Source organism: Herpailurus yagouaroundi, unplaced genomic scaffold, assembly GCF_014898765.1.
Source record: "Herpailurus yagouaroundi ecotype Mexico unplaced genomic scaffold, PumYag 189, whole genome shotgun sequence".
In the NCBI taxonomy this organism is placed as follows: Eukaryota; Metazoa; Chordata; class Mammalia; order Carnivora; family Felidae; genus Herpailurus; species Herpailurus yagouaroundi.
Window position 1 is genome coordinate 2477887 of NW_024412420.1, and position 12038 is coordinate 2489924.

At 35.7% G+C, this 12038-nt stretch overlaps 1 protein-coding gene across 3 annotated transcripts in view; it reads right to left on the reverse strand.

Annotated features, from left to right (window-relative positions):
- VMP1 (vacuole membrane protein 1) overlaps window positions 1–12038 on the reverse strand; it is a 128730-nt gene that overhangs the window by 53199 nt on the left and 63493 nt on the right. For 2 of the 3 annotated variants that reach the window (XM_040496958.1, XM_040496959.1), the window contains exon 7: window positions 7727–7858. The exons of the other annotated variant lie outside the window; for it this stretch is intronic. In XM_040496958.1, coding sequence (XP_040352892.1) covers window positions 7727–7858 — 132 coding nt within the window. The remainder of the gene's footprint in view (window positions 1–7726; window positions 7859–12038) is intronic. 3 annotated transcript variants of the gene reach the window in all.

Genomic DNA, 12038 nt, shown 5'->3' on the forward strand with positions numbered 1-12038 from the left:
GAGGGAGACAGAATCTGAAGCTGTCAGCACAGAGCCCATCGTGGGACTCCAACTCACGAACCATGAGATCATGACTTGAGCCAAAGTCAGACACTTAACCAAGAGTGAGTGAGCCACCCAAGTGCCATTTTTGTTTTAATATTGAGCCACTGTAGGCATCAGAAAACTTCTATTGACTAATTCCTTTCTTTCAATTAAAAAAAAATGTTTGTTTATTTTTGAGGGCGCGGGGGGGGGGGGGGGGGGGCGCCCCAGCGAGAGAGGGAGACACAGAATTGGAAGCAGGCTCCAGGCTCTGAGGTGTCAGCACAGAGCCTGATGTGGGGCTTGAGCCCAGGAGACCTGAGATCATGACCTGAGCTGAAGTTGGATGCTTAACTGAGTGAACCTTTACCCACTAATTCTAAGACAAAGTTTATCTCTACAGTTTCTCAGCATGACTATATCTTCTTGCCACAGGAGAGACAACTTTTTGCATATCTGACAAGTTTATCATTTCCCCCTTTCAAGGAGATATGTCTAAATTATTTTTTTTATTTTTAAAGTTTATTTATAGATTTTGAGAGAGAGAGAGAGAGAGAGAGATGCAGGAGGGGCAGAGAGAGAATTCCAAGCAGACTCCACACCATCAGTGCAGAGGCTGACGTGGGGCTCAAAGTCATGAACCATGAGATTGTGACCTGAGCTGAAATCAAGAGTCGGACACTTAACTGACTGAGCCACCCAGGTGTGCCTGTCTAAATTCTTTTTGACAACCTCTCACATTATATAATTTCAAAATCATTTACCATCCCATTCCCCTCCTATAAGGAAATTCTGGTTTGTCAATGTTCTATCCTATTAAAAATATTACAGGAGGGTTCCCACTTCAAGATAACCAAATAAAACCTTTGCCCCTGTTGTAGGTTAGAGATGGCTACAAATTCTTCCTTACTTCTCTCACTGAGTGGTGGAATGTAATTCCACTCTCTGAGTTTGGGCTAACTTTAGTTTCTTAGTTGGCTCACAAAATGTGGCAAAGTGACTGGGATTTTGAGGCTACGTCATAACAAACCTTCCAGCTTCGACCTAAATTCATACAAAACACATGTTTTTGGAACTCAGGTGCCATGAAGAAGTCCAAGGAGAATAAATTGAGGGGCTCCTGGGTGGCTCAGTGGGCTAAGCATCCGACTCTTTGTTTTGGCTCAGGTCATGACCTCACAGTTTGTGGGTTTGAGCCCCACCTCGGGCTCTGCACTGACAGCATGGAGCCTGCTTGGATTCTCTCCCTCCCCATCTCTCTACACCTCCATTGCTTGCTTGCTCTCTCTCTTAAAATAAATAAATAAACATTAAAAAAAAAAAAAAAAAGAGTAACTTGAGGTCCCAAACTAACAGTCGAGCTGAACTCCAAGCCAATAACAGCCAGAATCAATTTATCAGTCATATAAGTAAATCATCTTGAAAGTAAATTCTCCAACTTACAGTCAAGCCATTTTGTGCAAATTTTGTATTTGTGAGCAGTATAAATGACTGTTCTTGTTTTAAACTACTAAATATTTGGGTTTGTTACTCAACAATATATAGCTGGAATACCCCAAAATAAAAAATAGAAACATGAACTCAGTCTTTGATGAAACTAGCACTGATAAATGAAGACAAGGGAAGATGAAAAAAAACAGTGAAAGATATGAAAGAGAAGCAAAGTGACATATATTACAGAACTCCAAAAAGGATTTTCAGTGGAACTGCAGAAGAGACTGGGGTAGGGCACAAACCAAAGAGACTTTATAAGAAGTAGACTCAAGGTCCCACCCCTACTTAGCACAGCCAGATAATGTTGTCCCCTAGCCCCTTAAAAGACATTAAGTATACAGTTTCTGATGAAGTGAAGCAAAAGTTCTGGGCTCAGGATATGTTTGCGTAGGTATCCACAGTCAGAACACAAAGAGAGTTAAATGAAAGCCTATATGCAATCTCTAAACCCGTTCTCTAGCCTAGCTTTACTATATAAGCAGCAAAGTTTATATTCTCCAAGCAAGAAACTAGAGGATCCATCACTAGAGAAAATGAACTATCCCAAATTAAAGATCCACAGAAACTCATATATGGAGGCTCCAATAAATAAGGTGGTTTGACACTCTTACAACTTTCCTCCACACACATAGCTCCCATTCAGCTTTTATGTGCCTTATTCTTACATATAAACAGAAAAACAAGGATCACCAGACTTGGAGGAAAGCTTCCAACAGAAGTAGAACAAAGGAAGAAAAAAAAAACCTAGAGAAACTAAGTATCTTCAGAAAGATAAGAAACCACTGCTTAGAAATATAACACAAATCACTTTTTGAAAATAAATATATGGTAGTGGAAAAATATTTTAATATTAGAGTTAGAAGATAAAGTTGAGGAAATTGCATACAAAGTAAAATGTGATAAATATTAGGAGCAAAATTATCAAAAAAATTAAAATGATGACTGTTGGGAGGCCCAACACCAAAATAATGAGAATTGAAAGAGAATAAAGAGGGTATATTGACACAGAAAAAATACAAGAACACTTCCCAAAATGAATAGACTCTTGATTGACAAGCTTCCAAGTGCTTAACAGGATAAATTTTTAAAAGACCCATACCTCAGATAATGAATGAATCTAACAGCTTCTATATAAAAAAAATAAAACAACCAGGGGCACCTGGGTGGCGCAGTCGGTTAAGCGTCCGACTTCAGCTCAGGTCACGATCTCGCGGTCCGTGAGTTCGAGCCCCGCGTCAGGCTCTGGGCTGATGGCTCAGAGCCTGGAGCCTGTTTCCGATTCTGTGTCTCCCTCTCTCTCTGCCCCTCCCCCATTCATGCTCTGTCTCTCTCTGTCCCAAAAATAAATAAAAAACGTTGAAAAAAAAATTTTTAAAAATACAATAAAACAACCAAAAAAGAGGCGCCTACCTATGAAGAGATGTCAGGAGGGCATTAGCCTCATCAATATCAAACCAGAGGTCCTAAGATGACTGAACAATGACTTCCAAATTCTAAGTTTAAAAAATGATTTTCCACTTAGAATACTATATTCAGTTAATTGATTAAGTGTGAATGAAGGACACAGCATTTTCAGCACTTCCATCTACTCATTCTTTCTCAGGAAGCTATGGTAGAATGTGTTCAACCAAAATGAGGGAGTAAATCCAGAAAGAAGAAGGCAAGGAGTGCCTGGCTGGCTCAGTGACTCTTGACCTCATGAGTTTGGGGGCAGAGATTACTAAAAAAAATCAAAACAAACAAACAAAAAAAAAAAGGAGAAGGAGGAGAAGAAGAAGGAGGAAGAAGGAGGAGGGAGGAGGAGGGAGGAAGAAGGAGAAGAAGAAGAAGAAGGAGAAGGAGAAGAAGGAGAAGAAGGAGAAGGAGAAGAAGGAGAAGGAGAAGAAGGAGGAGAAAGAGAAGAAGGAGGAGAAGGAGAAGGAGGAGAAGGAGAAGGAGGAGAAGGAGAAGAAGGAGGAGAAGGAGGAGAAGGAGAAGAAGGAGGAGAAGGAGAAGAAGGAGAAGGAGGAGGAGAAGGAAAAGAAGAAGGAGGAGTAGAAGGAGAAGGAGAAGAAAGAGGAGGAGAAGAAGAAGGAGAAGGAGAAAAAAGAAGAGGAGGAGGAGGAGGAGGAGGACGAGGAGGGGGGGGAAGAGGAGGAGGGGAAGGAGGAGGAGGGGGAGGAGGGAGAGGAGGACGGGAAGTCAACAACAAGAGATCCAAACCAAAAAAGAAGCAATGTGCAAAGGAAATACACGAGAATACCACGTTCAGATTGATGGGGGCTCCAGAGTGATGACTCCAAGAAAGAAAACAGAATTGATAATATTTTTTTCGTGTTACCAAGTGGGAAGTGACATAGAAAAAGTGTTTTACAGAGCTGGCAGAAGTGAGAGAAGAGATTGAAAAAACTATGCAAATGAAAAACATGTTAATTCCAAAACAAAAAGTTAAAAAAAAAAAAAAAAAAGGAAAACAGTGACAATATATTAATTGACTTAATAGAAAACAATACTTATACCTGTTTAGCATCCAATCCACACCATAAAAATTTAAAGCTGCAAGCCATCCTAGACTTATTCTAGCATCAACTTGCTGACTTTATATACACAAAAAAAGTTTTGGAGATGTTAAATGACATACATTAATTATTGCCACAAATTCCAGATGTATCAGTTGTTGCTACTGAACATACTCAGCCTAGTCTACACATGGACATGGTTTTAGTAGCTGGATATATCAGCGATGCTGGCATTCTGAGTTCTGGGTCTAGCTATACTTCTAAGCATGTAAAATTAGGGAGATAACAACTTCTAGATCTTAAGTTTTCTATAAAATTAGAAGAATGGTACCTTCCTATATTACTTTAGTTAACACAAGGGTCAGATTAGATACTAGATTTTAAAAAACATTAAAAATAATTAAAAAGTTGTTTATATTAGTAACAATTATTAGCAAACATAAGCATTATGATGTGAGGAACAGAGACATAATATCTGGTTGATACATAAGGCAAAGCAAATACCAAGGCCAACTTGTCTCTTTCCAGGCAGAGCAGATGCTCATAGCTCTTTGATTCATTTGTTTTATATTTGGTTATTTGGCTATTCTATATTCATATTTGAAAGTCTTGTTTTTAATTAAAAACCGTAACTATCCTTAGTTGATTTCCACTTAATAATGCCTTTTTAAAAAGCCCATCTGTTATTAAAATATATGTTTTTCCCCCTCTAGGCTAATGGTTTTTTGGGGTCTCAGATTCCACTGAGAATAAAGCTATGAATACATTCCTCATAAAACGTGTGTATACTCAAAAATAAACTCAAAATGGATGAAAGACCTAAACGTAAGACTGGAAGCCATCAAAATCCTAGATGAGAAAACAGGCAACAACTTCTTTGACCTCGGCTACAGCAACTTTTTATTTGACATGTCACCAGAGGCAAGGGAAATAAAAGCAAAAATGAACTATTGGGACCTCATCAAGATAAAAAGCTTCTGCATGGCAAAGGAAACAATCAGCAAAACTAAAAGGCAATCGATGGAATGGAGAAGATATTTGCAAATGACGTTATCAGATAAAAGGTTAGTATCCAAAATCTACAAAAACTTATCAAACTCAACACCCAAAAAACAAAACTATCCAGATAAGAAATGGGCAAAAGACATGAATACATGCTTTTCCAAAGAAGACATCCACATGGTTAACAGACACATGAAAAGATGCTCAACATCACTCATTATCAGGGAAATACAAATCAAAACCACAATGAAATATCACCTCACACCTGTCAGAATGGCTAAAATTAACTCAGGCAACAACAGATGTCAGCGAGGATGTAGAGAAAGAGGAACCCTTTTACACTGCTGGTGGGAATGCAAACTGGTGCAGTGACTCTGGAAAACAGTATGAAGGTTCCTCAAAAAATTAAAAATACAACTACCCCACAACACAGCAATTGTACAACTAGGTATTTATCCAAAGGATACAGGTGTGCTGTTTTCAAGGAGCAGAGACACCTCAATGTTTATAGCGGTGCTATCGATAAGAGCCAAAGTATGGAAAGAGCCCAAATGTCCATTGATCGATGAATGGATAAAGAAGATATGGTGTATATCTATATCTATATCTATCTATCTCTATATATTTCTATACATATACATATACATTGGAATATTACTCAGTGATAAAAAAGAATGAAATCTTGACATCTGCAACAATGTGGATGGAACTAGAACGTATTATGCTAAGCAACATTAGTCAGAGAAAGACAAATATCATATGACTTCACTCATATATGGAATTTAAGAAACAAAATAGATGAACACAAGGGAAGGGAAGCAAAAATAATATAAAAACAGAGAGGGAGACAAACCAGAAGAGACTCTTAAATACAAAGAACAAACTGGGGGTTGCTGGTGGGGTGCTGGGTGAGGGGAAGGGCTAACTAAAGGGGTGAGGGGCAATAAGGAAGATACTTGTTCGGATGAGTACTGGGTGTTATATGTAAGCGATGATTCGCCAAATTCTATTCCTGAAATTATTATTATACTGTATTTTAACTAACTTGGATCTAAATTTTAAAAAAAAGACTATGGGAAATATACTTGAAAGTCAAAGAATAGCAAAATTATGTTAGTAGGGAAAGGAATTAAAAAAGTGATTCAATATATATAATAATTTTCTTATGGGTCTTCATTCATGAGAGACATAGATTTTATTTGTATCATCTTATGAAAACCAGATCACATGAATAACCAAGAAATCCAGGAAGATGTTTATGAATCAATTTTGTTAGATTTTCTGTGTTTAAATATGTGCTTTTACTTAATCCACTCTCTGTAATATATAATTAACCCACAGGAAATTATAGATTCAGTATTGGTTGATTTGGGGATAACATTTACATACCTGTGTTATTTCTAATCATATTTTCAGTTTTGAGTAATGGTTTGACCATAATGTGGCTTACTTTTTATTTTTCTAAGTAATCATATGTACAAATATATGTATTACTTTTTAATATAAATGTTTATATTCATAATTACTATTTATTCTTACTATAAAAAAGGACTGTAGAAAACAGTTTTATTTCAAAATGTTAATTAGCCTGATTTTACATATAAACACAGACTACTAAGTTAATTTAAAAAATGGGTGTGTACTTATGTGGGCACATGCACTTAACAAACACACAACAAGACAATTTTCCAAACAACTTCATTTCATAGGGTAATGAACAAATCTAGGAAGGAAGATGTATTTTATAGATAATCTTTTAAAAATCTCTTTTACATCCCTTTTTTTTGGGTCTATGTTGATTTCTACTGTCATTCCTAAGAAGCGACTCAGTTAACAATATTCTTAGGAATTTTCCTGCAAAGAATGAAACACCTATCTTGTGACATTAAGATATCGGTTGATATACAGCTTATGCTCAGGTGTAAAGGCCTCAGCCTTTCTTCCCTCTAGCTGTTAAAGGGTAAGTTTATTGTAATTGTTCTCTTCTATTTCCCTTCCCTTCCCTTCCCTTCCCTTCCCTTCCCCTCCCCTTCCCTTTCCTTTCCTTCTTTCTTTTTTTAACGTTTATTTTTGAGAGACAGAGACAGAGCATGAGCGGGAGAGTGGCAGAAAGAGAGAGAGAATCCAAAGCAGGCTCCAGGCTCTGAGCTGTCAGCACACAGCCTGACACGGGGCTCGAACCCACAAACCATGAGATCATGACCTGAGCCGAAGTCAGATGCTTAACTGACTGAATCACCCAGGCACCCCTGTAACTGCCATTTCTTAAGGGTTCCCAAATAATTTCCTCTAAACATGGTAAAATATTTTGACGTTATTCTTAAAAACTTTGGACTCATAGCCTGACCCACCTATTTGTCCCCCTTATTCAGTTAGTGGTCTGCTTGGTAATACTTAAAAACACATAATGGATAAAGAATGTTTCGGCTCCTAAACTTCATTAGCGACATCAACTTACTCTGGTTTCTGGCAAAGTGTTTCAGCTTAGTGAGTTGTCTTGTGGACTCTTTCTGTATTTCTCTATTCTAAAATCAAGATTATAATCACTTTTATATTTCAGCTTTTCTAAATATTCTATCCCAAATAATGTATTATTTATTTTTATGCTGGGAGTTTTCTTCTTTAAAGTAACTATTAACAATTTCACCTTAGCCATAACTTTTTTAAGGACAATTAAAGTATTCTATTGTTTTCTCTACTGTTCTTACTTGTGCAGTCTCTGCATGTTCCAGCATTTCTTCGAATTCCTGATACTCTTCATCATCTGGTTCAGCACCTGAGAGGCGAGCTGCCCTGGCCATGAAATATGGAGGCAGCTCTCCAATTGCTGTACCGATACCCTATGTGCAAAACCAAAATACTCACATGAGATTCTGTTCTCAACATAAGAATACTAAACAGATTAAATCTATATTTTTCTACATTGCCAAAACCACATTAAGATGCATGTATTAGGGAGGAAAGCATATACTACATAATCAAGAGAACATGAGTGTGACTCTTGGCCCTAATACTGACCAATACAAAGCCAGGCGAGAAAATATACACTAAACTCTTAGACAATTCCTGGTGCATGACAGACATTAGATTAACGTTAGTTCTCTAAGCATCTCTACTTATACTCTGTGATTTCTGTCAGTTTTTTCCCTTTTTTCAAATCATTTGGTAATGAGTATTCACTAGTACAAGTTTTAGATAAAACTTTCTAGGAAATCTTCTGGTATTTAAGATGCTGTTTCAATCTGGTATTTAAGGTATTTAATCTGGTATTTAGGGTGCTGTTTTAATTTTTTTGTGTGTGCAGAGTTAAAACTTTTAACAAATAGTGGTCAGGAAGCCCCTTGAAAACTCAACATTAGGATGGATAAATTTTCACCACAGGAAAAATGTTTATTTCCTCAGGACATTGAGTGACTCATGTTTCAGTCACTTTGTGGATTCTTGTTTTTGAAGAGAATTTTTTTTTCACTCAACTTAAAACATAGGATGAAAACAAAGGTAAGAGAATCAGGAACTTGGTTTGGACTTAAATGGCTTAAATACAAGATAGATGATAATGTAAAAGGTATATAGTTTCTAGGAAAATTCTCAACTTTGAGCCATCCTTCTCTGCCTTGAGTCATAGTGAATGAAAAAGTTTTGCTAATTCTCAGAAGCAATTTTAGGTTTATTTGCTCTGTACTATGACTTTGTCAACAAATGCCTTGAAAAGAATCCCCAAGGAACATTATCAAATTCAAATATTTCATGTTCACAGTGTTATATTTCAATGTGTGGGATCAATAATCTCCGAATGAGACTGCATTATCCACATATGAAACAAGAATTCTGAAAAAGAATATATTTAAGTGTCAAAAGAAGCAGGCTATATTTAAAGAATAAAGAGAGAGAGATGAGAGGGAGGAGAGACATATACATCACGGGATATATAAATAAAACACAAATCATATTTTGCTAAACAAAAAAAGTTAATGTTAGTCAACTTTGGAGAATGTTAAGAGAACCAACTTATTATTTAAAAAACAGGTAAATAAAGGGGAAAAATCCATTACTTATCCTCTCTTACCTATATGAAAGATATCTTGGGGTAACCAAATTGGTGATAAGGAGTTTTTCTTTATAAAAACATTCCAGTCAATAAGTAAAGTAAAAAAAAATGATGTAATTGGTTTACCCCCATTTTATAACCCTTAATAATGGACTTGTATAACAATGGTGATAATACCACAAAAGGAAAGACAATCAGACATTACTGTACCTCATGACAGAAATACCCAAGACTATAACATGTATTCTCGACAAAAAAATTTTTTTCAAGCCTCTCTAACTATCAACTCACAGGAAACATAGGGAACAGATAAACATATTTAAACTATACCAACTGGGATATAATTAGTAAAATCGAGACTGTGAGAAATTATATTTGACAAACAACCCAGTTTCAACAACATATAAATATGAAAAGAAAAACAAAGAAACACCATCAGAAAAATCTGAACATTAACTAGGTAGCTGATCTGAAGAGACTATTCCTAATTTCTCTTAGGTGTGATAATGTTTTTTTAAGTCCTAAGACTGATATATTTACAGATGAAATGTGATATGTTATCTAGGATATGCTTCAAGATAGTGAAGCCTACAGAGGAGGGATCAGATAAAACAATATTAGCCAGGGATTAATATTAACTGAGTTTGGGTGATAATATATTAAATTAATTATATAAATCTCTGTACTTAAAAAAATTTTTTTTCCCATTACAAAAAGTAGGAAGTTAATTGCAACATGCTATTCAAAACATGAACTTCTCTTAAAACCTGTTAACTCAAATGTTTAATAGTTCTGAAAGCAATCATATGATTCAAACTCATGACAAGTTTCCTTAAAGTTAAAAAGGAAGTAATAATGGACTGAAATGAAATCAAGAGCTACATACTATATTATACTTGGTTGACTATATTTATTGTTATAGTTGAATTCTGCTCATGTTTTCCCACATTAGCAAGAAACAAGAATGGTGATCATGAGTCAGTATTCTGTTTTTTACACAAATAGATAAAAAGAAATACAGTCATCCAGACAGGTCCCCCAAAACACATTATATTCTAGACACAAAAGTTTATTTAGTTATCTCAAATTAGGTACTGCAGTCCCATAATTTCATGATTCTTACAAAACAATTTTATAATTCTTGCAAAATCAAAACAAAAAACCAAAACAGAAGTGTGGAACACTAAAAACTGTCAGCCTAGGCTTAATTAAGGGGAAGAAATAACTGGTTTCCTTATTGCAAAAGAAAGAGACAAGTAGTTTTTAGTCAAGCAATAATTCAGAAAGCTCTTCTAAAAACCATCTGCTCCATATCAATTGATTACCTTGAAGTCCCTGCTTCTTGAATTGGAGAAGATTTTAACATGCACAAAATATGCAAAACCAAGAGGGAAATATCTTCCTGGAGTATCAATTATATTCAAAGATTTAGGGGAGGAGGAAAATCCTGAATGTTCATGCTTTTAAAAAGTTTTGTCAAGTGGATTCACAAGCAAATCAGCATTTTGCTTTTCAATGATGGGAATAATAAGTTTGATAGTAAAAATATGGAGAGCAGAAAATTTTACATATGCTGATTCTCAGATATTATGGTAGTTTTGTATTATCTATGTGTTAATAATTTTTTTTAACAAAATGATTTTTCTATTACATATTCCAATTACAAACATAAATCAGAGGTTAAAAGCAGAAGTTAGGAGGGTAAGCTTGAAACCACTGAGAAATGCAGGGTTCTTACAGAAAACAATTATACCAATTCTAGTAAAATTTTCAAGACTGTTTTGCACATAGAGAAAATTTGCTTCCAGTTTCCCTTGAGGTCAGTTTTCAAATGGCTGTAAGAAGGAATGAAGTTCTGACACATGCTACAACATGGATGAAACTTGAAAACATTATGCCAAGCAAAATAAGCCAGACATAGAAAAACATTATATGATTCCATTTAGATGGGGTATCTAGAATTGACACAATCAAAGAAGAAGAAAATAGAAAAGACTCTTGAGTTATTGTTTTAATGGGTACATATTTCTGCCTGGGATGACAAAAAGTTCTGGCAATGATGACACAACATTGTAAATATACTTAAGGCCAATAAATTGTGTACTTAAAAACGGTTAAAATGGTAAAACTTTCCTTATATATATTTTACCACAATAATCACCCCCTAACCATGAACTTAACAAATACATGACCTTAAAAGGTGATGCTCTCTATCTAAAAGTCAACACACATGCTCTCGCCCCTGCCCTGCTGTCCCACTTTACAAATCTTTATTATTCTTAGATCTCAACCAAAACACTGCTTCTTCATGGAAATCTTCCTTGAATCATAAACTAGGGAAAATGTCTGTGTTATACAGATTTCTCCTTCATATTTATACGGTTTTTCCATGATATTTATTTATGCATTTTTTCCATGATAATTATTTCCCTCACTGGAACGTAAGTTCCAATGAGACTGTTCAGTTTTGCTCCCTCTGAATCTCTGGTGCTTGGATGCATAATAACTATTATTGGAATTCATGAGTGAAATGAAAATTTGTGAAGCTTTGCACTGGTGACACAAATTATGGAAGATCAAAAGATTCAAACTGAAAAAAAGTAACTAATGATCAACAATATCAAACAATTCATGGGGCACCTGGGTGGCTCAGTCGGTTAAGTGTCCTACTTCTGCTCAGGTCATGATCTCACGGTCCATGAGTTCGAGCCCCGTGTCAGGCTCTGTGCTAACAGCTCAGAGCCTGGAGCCTGCTTCAGATTCTGTGTCTCCCTCTCTCTCTCTCTCTGCCCCTCCCCCCTTCATGCTCTGTCTCTGTCTCAAAAATAAATAAACATTAAGAAAAAAATTAAAAAAAAACACACAAAAAAACCCAATTCACTTTAGCGTGCTCCAAAGACCTATATAAACAAGCTGAAATTAAGAGCAACCCTGGTCTTTTTTTTTTTTTTTTTTTAACGTTTATTTATTAT